Source organism: Natrix helvetica, assembly GCF_964273705.1.
Source record: "Natrix helvetica genome assembly, chromosome: 2".
Taxonomy (NCBI): domain Eukaryota; kingdom Metazoa; phylum Chordata; class Lepidosauria; order Squamata; family Natricidae; genus Natrix; species Natrix helvetica.
Genome location: NC_138552.1, coordinates 249,478,481 through 249,501,380, shown reverse-complemented (window position 1 = coordinate 249,501,380; position 22,900 = coordinate 249,478,481). Strand labels below are relative to the sequence as shown.

Sequence of the window (22,900 nt, the reverse complement as noted above, 5' to 3'; positions counted from 1 at the left end):
ATTGGTTAAAATATTTAAATTCTCTTTTTCATCTATAATTTGTAAATGAATGAATAAAATTAGGTTGTAATTAGTTAACTACAGTATATGAATGACCAGAACTGTAAAATAGGTGCAGTACAGTACAGTAGATAGAATGAGAAAAAAGTAAATGTTGTAGTAGGTTTGCATTTTAAAAACAACTGTTGTTATGAATTACATTGTAATATTCAAATTACCGTTTCCCCCCGAAAATAAGACAGTCTTATTTTCTTTTGACCCACAAAATATGGCTTGGGCCTTATTATCAGGGGAGGGCTTATTGTTTTGGGGTTGCCGGGAGGCTGCTCCCTTGCGAGCAGGCTCTCGAAGAGCCGGGACAACCTCAGGGGTGAAGCAACCATGAGGTGACCACGCTCACGAGCAGCCACCCTGCAAATCTCTACAGCCGGGCAGAGCACAATTCACTGACCTAGGGGATATCCCTGAGGCACCAAACCATGTGGCGCTCTGCCCGCTCCCCAGCTCCCTCGGCTTGGCACATTCGGGATACCCCCTAGGTCAGTGCATGGAGCTCTGCCCGGCCGGAGAGGGTGGCTGCGCGAGTGCCTGTTCTACCCCCAGCTCGTATGCCTCCCAGTCTCACCATGCCCTGGCCCCGGCTCTCACTGCAGGGCCCGGGCACCGCCGCCACTTTCGCCACCGCCGCCGTGCTTTGAGCATAACTTCTTCTCTGGCTTCCAAACTCCGGAACTCGGCTTCGAGTTCCAGAGTTTGGAAGTCGGAAAAGAAGTTATGCTCAGAGCGCAGCAGCGGTGCCCTGGCCCTGCAGGGAGAGCTGGGCCAGGGCATGGTGAGGCTGGGAGGCATGCGAGCTGGGGGCAGAACAGGCACTCACACCCTCTCCAGCTGGGCAGAGCTCCATGCACTGGCCTAAGGGGTGTCCAGAATGTGCAAAGCCGCGGGAGCAGGAGAGTGCCACGTGGCTTGGCGCCTTAGGGATACCCCCTAGGTTGGTGACTGGTGCTCTGCCTGGCTGGAGGGGGGTTGTCCAGGGGGCTTATTTTAGGGGGGGGGGCTTATATTTTTGCCCACACGAAAAATGTGGCAAGGCCTTAGTTTCAGGACAGATTGTATTTTTGGGGAAACACAGTACTATTTAAAAGTGTGATTTTTTTTCTTCCTGCTAAAATCTTTTGCTGGATTTTCTTTAAGGGATGACTTATTAACAGCGGTGGAAGTGTTATTTGATTGCTATAAGAAGTACGGTGGACTGCCTAGACTTCATGAAATCTTATGTGGATTAATAGAGAAGGGAGACACTGAAACGGTGAAGAAAAGTTAGTCACTTCTATTAAGCATTTCTGTTTTCTCCTGTTGTTTCAGAGTGCAATGTTTTTATCAAATAAACTGTTGGAAAGGTTTGCTCAAATAAGGTTCAAATAATAGTCTATAATAATAAGACACATTGTATTTTTAAACAAGTTCCCATTGCTGCTCTAATACCTACATGTTACATAGCTTTTCTTTGTTGTAAAATAATTGATATATGTAATTTTTAATTGGTTGGTGGCCATTTAGTCATAGCTTAATTTTGTGATTTTCTAGCGGTCATTGTTTTATTTCACCATTATAAGAGACCTGTAAATGACATTGAATAAAAAATTACAATTGACCATATAACTTACTCTCTTTAGTGTTTCTTGTTAATGTAAGTCATAACCTAATGAGTCTTTTAAATAAATCTTACAGTTTTCGACTTTCTCACCGAAGAGAAAAAACAGATGGCAATATTGTTTGATCTCTTCTTTGCCTTTCTCGCAACTGGCAAATACAAAGAAGCCAAGAAGATCATTGAGGTGAGAGTATATCTAAAGTAGCCTAATCTCTTACAGCTATTTAGTGTTAATTGGAATATATTTAAACTTTTTAGCCATTAATTAGTGTTGTTGTAATTAACATTAAATAGAGCTCAAATCTAATCACATATGAGTGTAGGAAGCCAAGGGAGACCTTAGGCAGCTTTTTAAAATATGTATAATTATGTTTAGAAATGAAATAATCTCCTGTATATTCAAATTGTTTTTTTTTACTTTGTCAAATTTCCTATTAAATATCCACATAATATTTGCATATAAATCTTACATTGTGAAACAAATTAAACCAGCATTCCTGGGTGTAAAGTTGTTAATCCTCTTTTCTAACAAATTCTTTGTTCTTTAAAGCACTGGAATTTAATTTGCTGTAGACTATACTTAGATTTATTTGTAATGCTTGTCTAAGAGTTAATCAGCCAAACAGCAGTGTCTGCTGTAGCCTGATCTTTCGTTTAGCCCTTCTTTTTCTCTTACTATAGTAAGCAGCTTATAGAGAGTGGAAGGTGTGAGGGAGTGAATTTGGGATTGCTGTCTCTGCATTTGGGAAAAGGAGGTGTAGCCAGGGAGAAACATTTCCCACTTCCCTCATGCCTTCATTCACAACTTTATCCAGAAGCATCCAAGCCGATATGGCAGATCCCTTTGATAATTGAGCCAGCCCTGGCATTTTCAAGAACATGCCAATGCCCAGAGGCAGCCTCATCCCACCCCTGAGCTTAAAAAAGCAAATACTAAGAGTGAGAAAAGGGGTGTAGAAACATGATAAGCAAAGGCAATTGTTCAACCTTGGCAACTTTAAGCAACCAAAGAAGGAGCAATCACACTGAAACAGCATCTCATCCCAATTAGCACAAGAACTTTTGAAAAGCAAAACAAAACAAAGGTTTTATGCTACTTTATAGACTTTGAGGCTTTCGTTTGAATTGGGTATTTAAACAACTGAGAACAAAGGTGTCTGAGTATGAAAGACATATTTAGGTGGCGACAACGCTTTACAAGTTCTAGAAGGATGGAGGTGACCAAGAGCAATATCCTGTTGGGGAAGGTATATATTGGGTCCATTTTTCTATGATGTGACGATGTGTCCAGTTGGAAAGCAAAGAACCCTAATAGTAGCTGACATGATCTATGTAGGACTAGTATGTTTATCTAGTTTTCATTGACGTTTTGCTTTTTGAAACGGGCCAAATCAATTGCATTTTTCCTTGCCCCCAACTCAATATTCATTTACTACTTTGCACATTAGTGAGAGCACAAGTGAAACATTAATCTTTGGAAAATGTGAAATTTAATTTTGCTTCAAACGGAAAAAAAACCTCCAAGGAATATTTTTAATTATAATGTAGTTTGTAAATAATTGCACAGAAAGAACACAGGAATTTATCTAAATTAATGTTAATTGTACTCAGCTACACGATCTGATTGACAAGTTTAGTTTTGAATTGTCAAAAAAGTTACAAATTAAAGGATTGATGAAAATTTAATCTACCTTTTAACATAGGTAAGGGGATTATTTCTCTTCTCAATTTATGATAGGAACAAAATGAAATATTATTTTTCCTGGGTTTTAAACATTTCCCCAAAATTTACTTCTCTAACCTTGATGTTTAGATATTATCTTCATTAACAGTTGCTAAGAAGCAGCGATGTAAACATATACTTGCCCTTATATCCTATTTTACTTGGAAGCTTTCTGAACAAATCTGACTGACCACAGTGTCATACTGAGTGCTAGAACTGAGAGACCTATTGCTTTCTAGAGAAGTCCAGTTCTTCCTGCTGTTTGATAAGTGCTTATTGGTACCATTACCACTCGGGTGCCCTGCTCTTCATAGGTCTAAATTGGATACATCTATTTTGTAGCCTGTACAAGAAGTGCATTGTCTTTAGTGTATTTAAGCTTCCCCCCCTTCTTTTTAATATACACTGCAATATTTTATTTATTTTTCTTTTGATTTTATTCAGCCATCTGTGCATAATTCATTTACTTTACATACACACACAATCTGTATCTTCTCGAGCTTTGCTTATTTATGCTAAGTACAATGCATTCAGGTAGTCATCACTTCATGACCACATGTGCAGTGACTGTTAGTTATAAAAGTGCTGAACAAGGAGACTTATGATCAGTCCTTATAGCTGTGATCATCAGTGTTCTGCAGTCATGTGATCAAGAATTGGGGTCTTGGCTACCAGCTCGCAATTATCAGGGTTTCAGCATCCTGCAGACACACTTGCAATCTGCTGGCTTCTGATACACAGTGTCAATGGAAAACTGGCAGAAGGTTGCAAACGGTGATCGCATAATGTTGAACGTAACAACTGAGCAGAATTTGCTAAATTGCAGCAAATGGAATTGCTGCAGTTGCCATTACATGATGTTGTGCTTTATAGCCACATTGCTTAGCAATAGAGTTGCTGGTCCCAGTCATCATCCTTAAGCAAAGACTACCTGTATTTTAAATAAACATTCCTGTTTACTTAAAAAGTTCTAAATTGGAATTCTTTAAGAATTAAATTAAAAACTGCCAGTTAGCATCTTGGCTGGATGAGAGAAAGGAAGAGGACAAAAACCTGTGGCTTTCTCACTTGAGTTCAGCTGTTAGTGGTAGTTCACTATGGACTTTCTCCCAAAAAATAATTAAACCTTCAGATCTTTGGACCTCCTTCCCCTGGAAGAGTCCTCAAAATCATATTAGTTTGTCAACACATTTTTTATGACAGGATGGTCAGAAGGTGCTTCTGCTATGGCATGGTTTTCTGTTTGCTTGGGAAAAGAAGGTTTCAGTTCTATTTCCCTCAAGTTATACTGTGTTTTTTGTTAAATGGGCAGGCATATAAATACAATAAACAAATAAAATAATGAAATGCTAGTAAACATGTTGCTCTTTCAATAAAATAATTAAAATGCTTATTTGCTCTTTGTCAGGTTTTTTTTTACACACACAAAATATACAATAGCAATAAAGCAGATGCTCCCTTAATAATTATAAAAGTATCTATAGGTAGGTTGGCAGAGATTAACACAATAGCAGAGATGTAAATGTGACATAATACAGAAACATATACTTTTGACCCATTAGAAAGTAAATATGTTTGAAAATTGCGACTAAAACGTACAATTATAGGTGAAAAGGAAACACTATACAATTATATTTAGCTATATAATTTCTATTGGAGTGATTAACAACTTTAGAAACAAACTTTATTAAAATGCAATACATAATTATAATCCATAATAAAGTATAGATAGATGTTATAATTGAAACGTTAAACTCATTTTTGAAAATGCAGTAGGATGGTTAGAGATAAACTGCCAATACAGACTACTGTGGCAGTCCAAGAGATTTAGTTAATCTGACCTAGATGTTCTTCTAATAATTGAGAACATGGTATATGTGAAAACACTTCTCCATTTCAAAATGAAATGCAAGAACATCCATAGTATAATTCAGTGATTGGTGCAGAATAATTTCTTAAGCGAAAAGGATTTGCTACATACACTTTTTCAGCTTTTAAAGCTGTTTAGATAATTGGCATTTGGAGCATAAGTAATATTGAAAGTTGGAGGTGAAAGCTGAATCTGATTTTTGCCATTTCACAAAGGGGATTATCTGCAATTTCAAGTGAAACACAGTACTTCTGTATAATGTCAAGGGGTATAAAATGAAAATAGTTGATTTACATTTTTTTAAATTGAAATATTAATTTTATAGTTGTAAAATGTAAATTTTATAGTTCTTGATTGGCTACTTTGTTTTGTATATTCTCATCAAATAGATTCAGTATGAAATAAAAGTGATAATTGAACGAGCTCTTTTTTTTGTACCTGCTTGCAAGTATAACGTGAACTGTAAAATAATATTTAAAGATTTTTTTTGAATGTATTTGTCTGATAATCATATTTTATTCTCTTTTGAATCTCTATGTGAGAAGGAAATTAAGTGCTCAGATCTTTCCAAAATTTTACTGTTTCAGTGTTGCTATGGCATTGTTTTATAAGTTTGGCTACTTAAAACTATTCAATTTTTTACCTGTTGGGTGTTAAATATGATATGCTAATGATATTACTCAGTAGAATAGGAATTTAACAGTAACATAGATAGGTTTACAGAGTATTCTGAAGCAGAATATTGGCTCATGGTTACTGGAAAATAACATGGGCTACTGGCTAGTAGGGTACTAAAGGAAATCTGTTTTTGAAAAATATATACTTCTGCTATAATATGAACAGGATGGTTACTTAACCCTACAAATCTTTTCATTGTGAGTGATTATTGTGAAGTGACTGTCAGGAAGACAATAGTGCAGAAAAAAAAGTTTGGAATTGTATTGGAAAGTTCTAGATACCTGACTTGCATTGTCAAAATACAATATTGTTATTTATAACCCTCCTTTATTATATACTCCCTATACCCAAATCTCATTTTTATATCCAGTGAATCAGAGGTGTCTGTCTGATCCACTTCCAAATGTTATCTTGTTTCCCAAGACTTAAAAAATGTTTCAGCCCACTTTGCCTATATAGGTAGTCCTCAACTTATGACCACAATTCAGCCCAAAATTTCTGTTGCTAAGCAAGACAGTTATAAAATGAGTTTTGTGTTCTAACAAATTACCTTATGTTAAGTGAATCTTATCGATAAATAGGTGTATACAAAATTAGATCCTGTAAAAGCAATTAAGGTAGTCCGCATCAGTAGACTAAGACATAAACAATAGGTACAAAAAGTCTAGTCTTCAAGACAGAATGTCTCAAGGAATAAGCACTTGAAAGTATAGTATTTATATGTATATTCTACCTTAGAATGTCAGTTTAAATTAAAAGCACAATTCTATTGATACCTTAAACTTTATTCTAAAAAACAAATGTTGTTTTTGCTATTTTAGATTAAGTAAGAATTTTTTACTATAATGCCCAGTGGGTGTTCAATTGACATTCGCCTTTTAGGAAACCAAATTACAAATTCAGGTTAATAATTTGTTTTGAAGACATTATCCTTAGAAAACAATTACTTACTGATTTTGAAATCTTCTTTTACAGACACCTGGCTTACGAGCAAAACCAGAAAAATTGGAATGGTTTGCAAACAGGTGTATTACAAATAATAATGTATGTATACTATTAATTTTGGTTTGTGTATGTTATTGATTCAGTAGAATTTTATCACATTACTATCAAATCATTCATATCCAAGGACAAATAGATTACTTTCTGAAGTGATCACTGAATAGTATTTAATCCAGTTTCCAGAAGGCAGTATTATAATTTCTCTTTGATTAATTATTCTTGATTTCTTATCCTTTAGATCAGGGGTGTCCAAACTTGGGAACTTTAAGACTTGTGGACTTCAACTCCCAGAAGTCTTAAAGTTCCCAAGTTTGGACACCCCTACTTTAGATCATTGCTTCTCAACCTTGGCAACTTTAAAATGTGTGGAGAATTCCAGGAGTTGAGGTCCATATGTCTTAAATTTGCCAGGATTGAGAGATGTTGCTATATAGATAATCTTTAAGGCACTATTATTTTCACACCATTCTTCTCACCCTTTACATGAATTGTGACTGTTTCTGGTCAAAACATGCTAGAAGCATTGTCACTATTATAGATTTGCTCTATTCATTTTCATTTGTTTAATTTTTTTCCATTTTTTCTCTTTTCTGTTCAATCATGTTTGATTCTCAGAGACTGTATAGACAAGTCCCTACAGTTTCCTTGGCAAAATTTTCCAGAAATGGTTTGCATTTTCTCTTTCCAATAGCTAAAAGAAAGTGACTAGAGTAAGATCATCCAGCAAGCTTTATGCCTAAAGTGGAACTACAACTCACTTTTTCCCAGTTTCTAGCATGATGCCTGAACCACTACACCAAACTGACTCATTTCATGTTTAAGGGAACCACTGATAATAGAACTTGTATTCTTCTTGTTCTCCTGTCAGGCTTTCATTTTAACCAAGTACAAATTCTTGCCCTAGAGAAAATGTACTGGGACTATCATTTAAACTCCCCAGAAAAACTTGTCCTCATTCAGAAAAACTCCAATCTGGAAATTGGCTGGAATAAATCCTCTTGCAATTGTTGCTTATTTTGCAGGAAGCAATCATTCACTAATTCTTGCTGAGTAATTAGAAGCTGTTGATATTGGTCTATCAAGAGATTATAATAGGATAATTATCCTTTCATCCGCAAAGCTCAATGGACAGTCCTTCAGAACATACAGCTGCTCTGATCACTCTCCTTTCTTTCCATTTTTGCAAAAACTTGTTAGTTCATACAGTTAATGAGCTATTACTATCCCTGCTGCAAAACCCCAGGCAAAGATCTCCCTTTATTGTTTTGGAGAGTTTACATGGTTCGGTTTTTGGGAAGCAGGTTGCTTCTTCCTTCAAGTTCTTTACCCCGGTTGATTCTTCTGAGAGGTGACAAAAATAGCCACAAGTGATGCCTCTTGTTCCTTTCAAAAAAGCCCAATGACGTGCTTTTTCTTATACCTCACAATGTGTAGAAGTGAGGAAAAAATGGGCACTATAGGCTGTGTGAACTATATTACCCATGGGTTTAAGAACTCAAACATTATGCTATCTGTATTTTTAAAAAGTGCTATCAACCACTCTCCAACAAGGCAAATAGCTTTCCAGATAAACCTACCTATATATTTAGACGTTGAAGCAGTTGCTGGCATATTAGACCAAAAGACAAATGAAAGTGGTTTCATACTAAAAGAGAATATTTGAGGGGCAAATGTCTGAATCCTATTAATGCAAATATATGGAAATTGCTGTGTTAGATATATTTATGTAATAAGATGTTTGAAATACCTGTGCATGTTTTGAATATTTTTATAGTTCTTTTTGTTTACACGCATTCTAAGAATTCATAGATTATGAAAATTATTGCTAAATCATTGGTCCATGTTTTGAAAACATGTGATTCATTCAATGTTATTTTCCTATTAATTAGGCCTTCACACTTTTGTCAACATAGACCATATGGGAAGTTGTATAATTGCCCAATGTAAACAAAAAAAATATGAATATTATAATATACATGTTCTATTTTTATTTTAAAGGGTGAGAGCCTGGAAGCCATGGTAACACTGACTCAAAACCTCTTTGACTGTGATAGAGATAAGATATATTATTCTCTGTTGTTATTACACCGTAAGTAAAGTGACCAGTTTTATTTTGTTTCATAGGCTAGACTTATCTATCATAAGAATATAATTGCTAAGCAGCCCCCCAAAAGCTAATGCAACTGTGTAGTAGCATGAAAAATAGATATGTATCCTTATAATAACTAATTAAAAATAACATGTAGAAACCACTACAGAGGTTAGGTGCATAGAACTCCCATATACCAGACAAGACTAAATATTAATGTCATCCAATATTGCCCGTTCTGAAAGGTTTCAAATCTCAGGAATAGGTATTTCCTACCAGTTCTTAACTGGAAAAGACCAAAGTTCACCTTGAGGCCTCCATTGTGGAAAACACATGACATAGGCCTCTTTTCCATATTGCTCAGATAAAAAGAGGATTCTGTGTCTAGTTCAGCTTCTTCTCAAGGAAAAGGACCAAAACAGGTATCTTGCTTTTCTTCCCTCCATACACATTGTTTTGAAAGAGATTTAGAAAACTTAAGAAATCTGGTATCTGAACTACTTTCGTTCAGATATTATCTAAGTGAGCTGGTTACAACCATGATTGTGGATTCTGTTTAGCCACAAGCATAAAAGTCCATATTTATACTTGTTTACATTTGTAACCATTTCCCTACAACCTGGGGGCCTTCATTGGGCCTTCAGTTTCCTCATCTTCCTCTCTGTCTCCCCCCGCGCCCTCCTGCAAATTCTGTTGCAGGTTCTCGTTTAAAGATCTTGGCATAACGCTACTTTTCCTTCTTTCTGACCAATGCTCATATATTCTATTTAAGAAAAAAAAAGACCACAAGGAAAATTAAGTGGCATTTTTGCATTCAGTTCAGCAACTTGTCCATATTCCACACTGAAATATTCAGTGTGTTTGGGCTGCATTCCAATTTACCAGTTGGTTTCTTTCTTTCAGTTCTAAAGTATTAACTTGAATAGGGAAACATTCTACAGTTGGCTTACTTTGGTTGAATGGTAATTGAAGGTTTTTGTAAACCACCTATTTTCTTCTGCATAGGTGGTATTTATCTCTTGAGGAGTTTTTTAAAGAAAGTTGCCATTTCCCATCATTCTGTAGTACTGAACCATGTTTCAGAAATCCAAGAAGTGTCTGTGTAATTTCTCCCTTTACTTTGAACTGTCTTGTTTTGATGTCTGCAAAAGAATTTGAAAAAAATTGCTTTGCTATGTACATAATTGCTTTCAATAGAAGATAGCCAAGTACACTTGCATTCTTCCAAGCCTTTCATAATTTTACCATTACGTAGGCAACTTGTTAAGCTTAAGAGGAAAATGCTATAAAATTGAGAGCCTCATAGCACAGGGTGACTGAGTGCACATTCAACTCAGGGAGGTTTAAATTTGGCAAGCATGTTAAATAGCTGAAATTATTGTTTTTGGGGGGAAATCAGAAGTTCATATGTATTTGTACTGTCAAACAGCTTTACAGATTTTATATATATGCTTTTAAGAATGGGTATGTTACTGCTCAAAGTTGGAGCAGTATAGCCTCAATTGCAAATTCTGTTAAAACTAAGAGTAGTTACAAAGGTGAAAATGTGTTGTGTTAAAACCCAGAGCAAATTATTTTTTCAGAAGTTCTGCTGAACCTTTTCAGAGAAGCTATAGTTTAGCCGAAACAAACTGAACATTTTGGTTGTTTGGGTGATTTGGACAAAACAGATTCCAGAAGATTTAACAGGACATGTAAGGCAAGGCTTACCCCCATTCCCCACCCCCTTCACATTAGAATAGTGGCATATCCAACCTCCCTATCCCCCCCCCCCAGACACACACACTTCCTTCTTTGTTTTCCCTTGGCTACTTCTGCCACCTTGGAGTGGTGTGTATCCCACCTTCCTGCATCTTTTCCCAGTCTTCATGAAACAGCAAATGTTCAGTCATCTGCAACAAAACAACCCAATTTCATTCAGTGTCTGGACCAAAACATCAAAATCAGATGTTCCATACATGGGCAGATTTATGCATTTCCCCCCCCCCTCCAATTTTTTTGAGTGGCCTGCATTTTGGATCACAAAATTGACTGGGGAACTCAGATATTGACAAGAGGCCGTGGTGTCTGCTAATTGGCTCCCAACTCACAGAAAAAATGACCCAGAAAAGATATTTTATTTTTTAAAAACAATTTTCTAAAGTAAATTATGGAATGGTGAGGGGTGGAAAAAGTTTGGATGTCTGTTATTGTACTGATCCAGATTGATACCTTTACGTGTTACTTTAATGTCATATGGGAAAAACTTCTTAATAGAACTTAAATATGAATGCTGAAAGCTTTTCTTTCATTGCCTGGTCTCTCCTATTTGCATAGGTCAGTTACCCTTGTAAACCTACACAAAATGGAAGGAAGCATTATGAAACTATCTTTAGAATGCAAAGGACTATCTGCTTTTTTGCTGCAGTGGATTAACCCACTTCTTCCTCCACAGCTCTGTTTTAGATAGTTTACTATTGGCTTACTATTCAGCAGAAAATAAGCAAAAAGGGGGTCAGAATTTCACTTTAAATTAAGAAACATACCATTGGGTTTCAAAGCATATTTTCCCCCAGTAGGAGATTGTTCTCCTTCCCAATATATTGACAATATGCCTATTACAGAGAAATATAAGAAAATAAATTTAAATAAAATAAAATAAAGTACTTTGAGAATCGGTATAAAGGGGAACAAGTAGATGAAAAACAAATAAAAGAATATCTGAACGGAGAAGAAACACCGTCAATAGCAGAAGACATGAAAGAAATATTGTCAAAAAAAATAACGAAACTAGAATTGAAACAGGAGAGCCAAAAACAGAAAAATAATAAAACGCCAGGCCCAGATGAATTTCCAGCAGAATGGTATAAAATAATAGATGAATTGAACGAACTGATAGAACCCTTGATGTTGGAGATGTATAATGAGGCACTGATGAAAGCAAAAATACCGGATTCATGGAGGGAAGCACATATTACATTAATATTTAAAGAAGGTGCAGATAAAAAACAGATTCAAAACTACAGGCCAATCTCATTGTTAAATGCAGACTATAAAATATTCACAACAATAATAGCGGAGAGATTGAAAAAACTATTAAATGACTATACATCCAGACCAAAACTGATTTCTCCCAACAAGACAAATTAGGAATAATACCATAATAGTAGCAAATATGTTAGAGTAGTATGAGGCGCATCCAGAGTTTTCTGGATGCACAGAAGGCATTTGACAATTTAAATTGGGAATTCATGACGCAACAAATTAAGAATATGAAATTAGGGGACCAATTTGAAAGATTAATAGAAACGATATACTCTACCCAAAGGGCAAATATATTATTAAATGGGGAAAGTACAGAGACCTTTAAAATAATGAAAAGAGTAATGCAGGGTTGCCCACTATCACCTCTGCTCTTTATCCTGACGTTTGAAAGTCTGCTAATAAGAATTAGACAAAATTCAGAGATAAGAGGAACTAAAATTAAAAGAGAGGAGTATAAAATTCAGGCCTTTGCAGATGATTTGGTATTCATTATAGAAGATCCGCTAGAAACAAGAAATAGTTTAATGCGAGAATTAGAAAAATATGAAGATGTAGCAGGGTTAAAGATTAATAGAGAAAAGACTAAAATGATAACTAAAAATTTGAAAGAACAAAATAAAGAATTAGAAAGAATAATAGGACTGCAAGTGACAAAGAAAGTTAAATATCTTGGAATATGGCTAACTGCAAAGTGCTCAACTATAAAAGAAAATAATTACAAAATTAGTGCAACAAATAAAAAAAGATCTAGAATTATGGGGGAAACTACAACTATTATTATTAGGGAAAATAGCCACAATAAAAATGAATGTATTGCCAAGACTGTTATACTTATTTCAAACAATCCCCATAAAATTAGAAAAATGTTTTTATTGAATTGAACAAGATTATATTAAAATTTATATGGCAAGGGAAGAAAGCCAGGATAAAGTTGGAAGTTCTACAGGATGACAGAAGCAGAGGTCGTATGGGACTCTCTGAGCTTTATTACAAAGCAGCAGCATTAACATGGATTAGGGATTGGATAAATTTAAAAAATAAAAGAATACTAACATTAGAGGGCCACGATTTGCAAACGGGATGGCACTTTTTCCTATGGGAAGAGGGTAAAAAGAAACAAAAATACTTTCATAGACACTATATTAGAGATTACTGATACAGGTCTGGAATAAAATTAGAGAAAAATACTACATGAAAATACCAACATGGCTTTCCACTATGGAAGCCATGACACATCCCAATACACTAGATCTATCGAAAATGGTTAGATATAGTGAAATTTTAGACATCCAAGGAAATTTGAAAACAAATCAGGAATTAAAAGGAGCAAAATATAAATATAGACTGGTGGCCATACCTTCATCTACAATCGAGATACAAAAAAGATGTAAACGAATATGGAATATACATAGAATTACAACAAAAAGATAAACTTTTAATTGGCCCGGAAAATAAATTCATAACGAAAATTTACAAATATTTATTAGAAATAACATTAGAAGAAGAAAAAGTTAAAGGTTGCATGATAGCATGGGCCAAAAACTTTGGACACAATATAGATCTAGTGGATTTGGAAAGAATTTGGAACACAAATTATAAACTAACACGATCAGTAGCACTCAAAGAAAATATGTATAAAATGTCTTATCGTTGGCATTTACCACCAACGAGATTGGCTAAAATGTATGCAAACATGAATCTGACCTGCTGGAAGTGTAAAAAAAATACAAGGAACTCTCTATCACATATGGTGGACCTGCCCGGAAACTCAAAAATATTGGACAAAAATTTGGAAATGGGTGCAAGAAATTACAGGAGAACAAATAAAATACAAACCCGAACTCTTTCTGCTGGGAATAATCAAAGGGAAATATACAAATAAAATTAAGTACATATTAACACATGTGCTGACCACAGCTAGAATAGTGTTTGCCCAATGCTGGAAACAAAATAATATCCCATCGGACGAATTAGTGATACAAAAATTTTTGGATTGTGCAGAGATGGACAAATTAACACTAAAATTAAAAGACAAAGAAGAGTTGGAATATTATGAAATTTGGAACAATTGGTACAAATGGCTGCAAAACAAGAATAAAATGAATTAAGCCGAAAAACAATATATATAAATATATATATAGAGAGAGAACTGTGTATAAAGGTTTATAAACATAGAAGTGAAATAATATTTACATGTACAGGTATGATGACATAATAATGTTGATATAATGACTAAGGCAGTGATTCTCAACCTTCCCAATGCCATGACCCTTTAATACAGTTCCTCATGTTGTGGTGACCCCCAACCATAAAATTGGTGTCTCGGTTCCTAAGACCATCGAAAATACGTGTTTTCCGATGGTCAAAGGGATCCCGACCCACAGGTTGAGAACCACTGCTGTAAGGTGTTGTAGAAGGAAAATAATAATAAAAAAAGAAGAAAATAAAAGAAAATAAATTTTATGAAAAATGTATCCAGTCAGCAAAAATAAAAGGCACAACCAATTCCTCTATTCAAATGAAAAGAACAGTTTTTTTCTTAGAAGACAAATTAATGTGTTCTTTAATGCTTTATATTTGGTAATTAATTATAATCCTTCATCATAGAAATGAAAGAAAATAGACCCAGGAGCATTATTGTCTGCCAACTGTATTTAGGATTTATGCTGGTAGTTTAAGAAAGGTACTTTATATGCTTAGTGTTGTATGAATTTTAAAAAATGAACAAAACAACCGCATTTCTTTTGTGATCCTAGGGCACATCCCTTTGCAGGAATGAGTACATAAAAGTACAAACAAAGTTATCAATTATGACACTTTGTCAAACTTTGCTTAAGTACTTATATCAACAACAGCTGTTTTGTTTCCATCCTTAGAAGGATCTTTTGGATCCAACAAAGAGCTTAAATTAATTTAACAAAACAGCATCTCCAAATGATAAAACCAGAACAGAAAATTAATGAAGTTTCACTTAATATAATGTGATATGACTTCTAATTCTTATTGTTATGGATAGTCAAATTTCCAAAGTAAATATAAGTAGAGTGGAAACAAGTTTTTGAAATAAAATCTTCCTTCTCTTGGTAACCAGTGGTGTTCCCATTATTGTTTCATAAAAGGAAAGTAAGGAAAAAAGTACTTTTTATTTTAGCTTATTAGTTTTAGTGGAGATTTTGCTAAAATATTTGAAACTTGAAATCTTTGTTTTTTGTGGAAATATGTTAAAATACATTTATCAACAGTATATATATGTAATTGTTTTCTCTTCTTCTTTCAGAAAAAAATAATGATTTGGAAAAGGCTGAATCTGTTTGGACTAAAATGCAGGAAGAAAACATTGTTCCCCGTTCAAGAACTTTGCATTTGCTAGGATGTATTTTTAAAGCCAATAATCAGAAAATTCCATTTACTGTACCTGGGGTAAATTAGATTCAGTGTTTTTATGATGAAATAGCTACGCTAGAATAATTCTTTTTAATTTGCTAATAAGTGAGTATTATGTATTTAGAAAAATGAAGACCCTTATTTGTTTCTTTTTAAGAATTGGTATGAAAGCAATGATGATTCTGCAGCAATTGGCTTGTCATCACTTCCTGAACAAACATATCAAGTTAATGAAAAAATAAACCAATTTTGTAAAATTGGTAAACACACAGGTAAATCAGTTTTGGCTTCTTAAATTGTTGTTGAAGATAATATTAACTTTTTTCTGTATAGTCACAGTTGATGTTCTATGAACTTTAGTGCCAAATATTTACAAAATGTTACCTGAATCTACTGTACCACATTTTTATAAAACTTAGTTACTGTTCTAATTTTGTTTCTGTTTTGATTGTAAAATCTGACAATCAATGATAGTATATTAAGATGGGGAAAATGCCACCTCAGAACAAGAAGATAGCAGGATAGAAATACTGTAGAATAGAATTCGTGAAGCTATAGCTTCTCTTGCTATATCTGGTTTTTTTTTTTGGATCCTGTTTCCTGTAGACAAAACAGTTAATCCATTGCCCTAAGCATAAGGAATTTGGAAGGGGCATGAATTAGCTGGACAAGATGGATCTTTTCTGGGTAGACATTACCCAAAATAGCTTAGAATTTTGAGCTAGACGAATGCCACCTACTATTACCACCGGAAGGCAGTTATGGCTGAAGAACTGGTACGGAGATTCTTTCTGCTTTGGTGCTCTTATTGGGCCTATTCAAGGATGGAAAATTGTTTGGAGAAGCCCTAGATATTTAAGAAAAGAAAAACTGTATCCCTAGCCAACAAAAGTTATGAAAGTAAGGGTAGTAGGACTTCAAGTTATTTCCGTCATTCCTTTAGTTCTTACAATTCTAGTTCCTACTATTCAAAACATGCTGTGAGAAGAGAGACGTCCAAACAAGCCCCAGCAGCTCCAGCAAGAGCGCACATTCTTTTTCCCACCCAGCAAAGAGGAGGACTAAAAATGGGTGCCTTAGCTTCAGTTAACCTGAATTTGAAAGGTCTTTAAGATCATTGCAACCTACGTGTATTCATTATCATGGGAAATAATTTATTGCTTCTCTCTCCAATGGATATTCTTCCCTTCCTAGGTGGATAAAATCTTGTATGAAGCGAGCTTATGAGCTATATATTGAATTGTCACATAATCATAAATACTACCAACTTAACCCATCCACCTTAGCCAAAGAGATATTCAGAGAGTGCTGCACAAAATAGTTCCTATACAATTAATCTCCTTTAGTAAAAGATAAGCCCTCACAAACTGTTTGTTCCACTATCAAATGTTTTGACTCTATTGTAGGAAAGCAATGTGTTGGTCTTATCATGAAAGATCAAAGTGTTCCATCTTTGGAAGGAGGAATGCTTGGAGTGGAATTGGCATATTAGCCCCATTTCCTTGTACTTGGTATAATTGACTAGACTTTTTTTGATACTAGAGTAATTATTTTGTTGCTAATGAGATATTAAGGCCACAGCTGGAATACTGCATCCAGTCTTGGTCACTACATTACAAAAAAGATATTGAGACTTTGGAAAAAGTACAAAGAGCAACTAAGATGATTAAAGACCTGGAGACTAAAACATGAAGAATGGTTGCAGGATTTGGGGGTGGTTAGTCTACAGACATTCGAACTACCACCGATCTCCGTTCCTTCCAGCAAAAGTTAAAGACTCACCTATTTCAATCAGCTGGCCTGGCACTTTCTTAGTTTTACCTCCCGGGGATTTATTCATTTTAATTGGGTTTGGGGTTTTAATAAGTTTTTAATGTACTATATTTATTATTCTATATACAGTCTTGCAACCTCCTCCACCTACGTATTTAATTATTTAACTGTTTTATGTATGTATTTTATAACGCATTTTAGTGACTGTACACCGCCCCGAGTCCCTTTTGGGAGAAGGGGCGGTCTATAAATACGAATAATACAGAAAAGAAGGACAGGGGTGGGGGAGCAAGTGTGCTTTTTTTCAAAAGATAACTGGACTTTCTGGTTTTCTTTGAAGGCGTTTTGCGTCTCATCCAAGGTTTTTCTTTGAAGACATTCTGCGTTTTGCGTCTCATCCAAGGTTTTTCTTTGAAGACATTCTGCTCATCCAAGAAGCTGAAGCTTCTTCGGCTCTGTCTGAATGGTGGGGAATGGAAGGATTTATGCTCCTTGCAGACTGCTGCTCATTTGCATTCTTTTAGCGAGTCATTAAGCACAGCCATTTTTTTTTTATTTTTTAAATCTTAAAAGAATACAAATGACCAGCTGTCTGCAAGAAGTATAAATCCTTCCATTTCCCACCATTCAGACAGAGCTGAAGAAACTTCTTGGATGAGAAGCAAAATGTCTTCAAAGAAAAACCTTTCTAAAGTAAACTGTTGAACAGTGGGTTTTTTTCAGATAAGTAACATTTATTTTTAGAGCAGATTAATGTTTTTGTGGGACATTCACATCTGCTTAATCTTGTTCAAAAAAGTAAATGATTGAAAAGAATACTTCTCTTTTCCTCCTTAGTTTCCTCTTATTAATAATGTCTTTTGACTGTCAGTTATTGTGAATGTGTGAAATAAAACCATTAATCAGTCAGATAAATGCTGTTGTAGTATATTTATAAATGGTATGTTTCTGTGTAAACCTTGTTGTAAGCAAATAATTTCATCTCTCAAAAGTAGAAATACTGCTAACATTTCCAAAAGATTTCTGGCATAAATATTAACCACAAGAATTAGGAATTATCTTAACATTCAATGTAGAGTATTCGTAAATGAGTAGCATTGCAATAATTTGACAGTGATTTTGAAAAGGGCTGTTTTGTGACTGGCTAAGATATAACTTGTTTCTCATTGGTGGCAGTAATTCTCCCCCCCCCCCCCTTTTATATGAAGACAAATTTAAGTTGCTAAAAGTTCAATAGAAATGAGATTTTTATTGGACACTAAAACAGCTCTTAAATTTAGCTTTTTGCTCAGAAAGAAGCAGAGAAACATTTGTTTCACATGCTGTTATAAAGAAGAGATGGGAATTTTACTGTGCCATTTCAATAAACGCTGACATATTTATTGTTTTTTAAATTCTTTTGCAGAGGCATACAGACTTTTCCTAATGGCGAAGGACGTTGTACTTAATGTCAATTGTTACAACAATCTTATCAAAACATTGCTCAGCCATGGTTCTCTTACAGAAGCAATGGAAGTTAAAAAAATGTAAGTCATTTTATATATGCATCTCTCTTTAGCAGGTATGAGTAATTTTGCCTACACATGGGTAATTATCCCCATACATTATTTCATACCTTGCCTGTTATTTAAGGACAGTGTCAATGTAATGTACTAGACTTTCCATTGTTAAATAAAAAAAGTTCACATTCTGAAGTCATCTTTGTCAATAGTCCATCATGACCAAGTCACACATTTGGTACACTTAACAATTTAACAAATGTGCATATTATCAAAACACCAAACACTTCTTATATGTAGTCCTGGGATCTCAAAACCAGAGAACAAATAGAACCATATGAATAGGAATAAATGTCATTTAGTGAATCAGATAGTTTAGCTTCATGCATAAAATCCCCAGTGTGGAATAGATATTTGAATATGCAGCTGTGCCACACATTTCTTCAATTGTTTGAATCTCTTACAGAAAGTTTCTTGACATAAATTTATTAGAGTCTGGATTGATTTTATATTGATAGTGAGAAAGAGAGATTAACATACAGAAGATTATCTTTGGCCAGCATATCCAACTGTAATCTGATCCATCGCACTGTAGAAATAGCAGTGGTAGGTATCAGCTATAAATATTGAGACTGTTAGAGGAATGAATTATCTTTACAGTTAGCTTACATTGTAATCAAGAATGACATAAAAGTTTTAAATCAGAAGACTTTGTTGAGAGGGAAGTTTATTAGACTAAATTTATTATAACAAAAACAACAATAATATAATTGAATAGCTACTAGAAAATAACCTGAGATTTTTATATGCTCAAAAAAATAGAGATTTATCTTAAGTAATTAATATACAGAAACACAAAATTACCCACAATTTGACTAACTTTCAAAAAATAATCTGCTAGAAATAAAGTGGACAGAAAACAATTAAATCAAGATTTAAATTGTGAACTAAATAAAATTATACTGGAATTATGTAGAATAAAATGATGAAGTAAAATTTAACTTCAGCACTTAACCCTAAAATCTTACCTCTATTTCGCTATGCTCTGACATGTTGCACAACTAGGAATTAAATGGTTACTAGTAAATAACAGAAAATTCATCATGTGAATTAGCTTCAGCTCTACAGTCCTTTCCAGTTGCCCTTCCCAAATGCATGGAACCTTTTTCTTGTACTTTAGCCAATTCTCCTTTAGCGTAATTTAGCGTTGTGTCTCAAATCCAACAAAACTATGTTTAGTCTTTGTTGTTATTATCTTTATTTATTTATTTATATCCCGCCTTTATTATTTGTATAAAACTCAGGATGGAGAACATACCTAATATTCTTTCCTCTTACTATTATTTTAAACATGCAAGTAAAAAAAAAGGGTTATGAAAAATAAAATAAAAACCATCCTTCATTGATATTCTAGAGAAAGAGAGAATGAGAGGCAGTATATTTGATTTATATATCTAATGAATCATGCTTTACCATTGCCTCCAAAATGGATTGCAGTATAGATACTAATCCAGAAAATTAAAAAAACAGAAACAAAGATTCTCTTAACCAAATAGTAGCCTTATGTAACAAGAGAGACTCTTCTATAACACCTGCTCATCTTGTTATATTTTACATTAATTTTGATAGGATATACATATGTTAGGTGTCAAAACAAAAAATTTTCAGGATTGCTTGGTAAATTGTAAATATAAATCACTGGCACTGTTGAATATTTAATAAATTATAGAGAAATAGCTTTTCATCACATTGGCAAAGGTTAACACTTTTGGTGAAAATTTAAGTAAGCTAATATATCAGAACACAATACACTTTACATAGTCTATTACCAGCAGAGACAAAACACTAATTTTTTTTAAAAAAATGGTAATCCAAGTGAAATACAATAAGATTGTATATTGGGAAAAGAAAATTCCAAGATCAGGTTATTTTGGAGGGGAGTTCTGCCTAGCTTACAGTAAGGAAGAAATAATAAGTCATTGTTTTCTTTTTCCTACCTGTATGGTAGATATTTTTTTTAAATCAATAATTTCAGATAGGTAAATTGGAAATACTGAATGTTAGTGCTTTTATAGAAAAATATTTTTTTATTATTATTGTCACCCCAAAGATCTTGATGAAATTTAACTATAGTTCTAAAATAGAAATGTAGAAATTTTGAAATAAGGGATTAGGTCTGTAATAACAGCAACACTTATTTAATTGCACTAAAGATTGGAAGATTGAGGAAAGTAAATCCTTTGTAATATGGCATTTACAGTTCTGTGCATGAGTTTTTGACTTACAGGTTTTGACAGATGGGGCAAAAGAAAAAAAAAGAGCAATGAGGGATTAGGCAGAGATTAAGGGGATTGGTTTGGAAGAGTAAGGAAATCCTGAGGGCCCAGAAGCTGAAAGTGACTGAGAGGAAGGTCATATTATGAATTTAGCAGAGGATTTTCTTGAGATTGGGGAGAATAATTTAGCAATGACTCTGTTTATTTCCTAATCCCCTCAGTTCATAAATTCAGAAGGGGGGGGTCTTCTGTTGTTTCTCACAAGATGATCCCTGTGGTTTATCCTGATTGTTGATACAGCAAATGTCAGCCTTGTATTTACTCCTCTCAGGGGGAATTTTAAGAGTAAAGTCTATATTTAATTATGTGAGGACCATTTAAAGCCATGGACATGAAAATAGAAAAAGGTTTCTGATCAGCATGTTCAACTGGTTTTTTCCCCCAAAAAAGGATTTAAATATTAGTAAAGCTAATTTCTGGCAGTTTCTGCTACATGAAGTTGTTCATTTTTGTTTTGTTTTTGCCTTTTAAATTACAGAATTAATGAATGATGCAATTTAGTTATAGGACCGCAGAGTAATACATAAAGTTTTTTTTTAAATTCTGCATATGTCTAGATGACAAAAATTTGAAAATTAAATCAACCAAATTATACAGAACTGGTTCATAATATCCCTTTGATTCTATTTAAAATATACTGTGCTGAAAATAAATGTTTCATTTTTTTATTGCAGGAAGAATGGTTTTACATTTTATAATTATGGTGACTGTTTTAAAAAGAAGAATAAAGTATCCCGCTTAGGATACAGCAGAACAATAGTGGGCATGCAGTTATTTTCGTCATGTAATATGTCAGCATTCAAGAATCTGAACCGATTGTTTAAAAAAATCTTGTACTTTATTTCTTTTGTTGCTCATTTCCAACTTTGTCATCTGTCAGAATGCACAAAAAAATTATCCTTCTATAACCATTGACAGGATAACACAAAAGCTGTCTCCAGGTCGATATTTTGCAGCAATATTTTTAACATACGAACAGTAGTTTTTATAATTTCACCTTGGTGCTCAACCATTTATTATCGTATCAGAAGCATGTCAGTAATTCCTTTCTAAATGTCTGCTTCTTTTAGCGCTGAGAACCACATCAAGGGCTTCGTGCTGAACGATGCTGCCAGCAGCCTCCTCATCTTAACGCAAGTTAGGCGGGATTATTTGAAAGGTATGTCACAATGCTTGACCTTTACGTCACATTAATGCCTCTGCAGATTTTTCTTGTAACGCCCTTCGAATACTTGGATAAAGGAGTCCATTTAGCAAATTACCTGCTTATCAAGCGCCTTTTGTGGTAGCTGAGAGACGTAAATTACTGTACATGCATTTATAATACAGCTTGAATATGAATGTACTTGTCATTTGACCACTTAGTCCAGTTTCCGTTCCATTTAACACAAGATGGGTTTTCTTAAGATGAATCACAGCTCTTCAGACATGCAAAATTTGTGTTCCAGAACGAGAAAAAGTACAGGCTTTCAAATGCGTTAAAATTCACAGCACAATTCATTTTGCTTTGGAAATTAACATACCTTAGAGCATCTGAAACAATTCCCAGCAGTTTCTTCCTGCACAATGTGTTTGTAGCACCAGATACCAAGTGAGTTAAATTGAGTGTTAAATGTACGTGGCTGTGCACTAAATGTTTATAATACTGATTTTTAAAAAACTTAATCGAATACTTTTAATAGTTCTCAATGCCAGCAGTAATAAAACATACATTGTCCTTTTGTGCTCTTTGTAAACTTACTTTGCATGGTAACAGCAGTATTGGCTAAACGTAAATGCTTGTGAATGCAGTGGTGGACAATTTTACTGTTATTCTATATTCATTTATTTGAATCTAGTTAGATTCATCTTGAACATCTGCCCTCAGA

At 34.3% G+C, this 22,900-nt stretch overlaps 1 protein-coding gene across 1 annotated transcript in view; it reads left to right on the top strand.

The window, feature by feature from the left end:
• Positions 1-22,900, top strand: part of LRPPRC (leucine rich pentatricopeptide repeat containing) — a 103,409-nt gene that overhangs the window by 63,412 nt on the left and 17,097 nt on the right. Inside the window, exons 23-30 of the mRNA XM_081944706.1 lie at positions 1,195-1,319; positions 1,732-1,838; positions 6,901-6,969; positions 8,926-9,016; positions 15,318-15,460; positions 15,582-15,696; positions 18,603-18,723; positions 22,103-22,191. Coding sequence (XP_081800832.1) covers positions 1,195-1,319; positions 1,732-1,838; positions 6,901-6,969; positions 8,926-9,016; positions 15,318-15,460; positions 15,582-15,696; positions 18,603-18,723; positions 22,103-22,191 — 860 coding nt within the window. The remainder of the gene's footprint in view (positions 1-1,194; positions 1,320-1,731; positions 1,839-6,900; positions 6,970-8,925; positions 9,017-15,317; positions 15,461-15,581; positions 15,697-18,602; positions 18,724-22,102; positions 22,192-22,900) is intronic.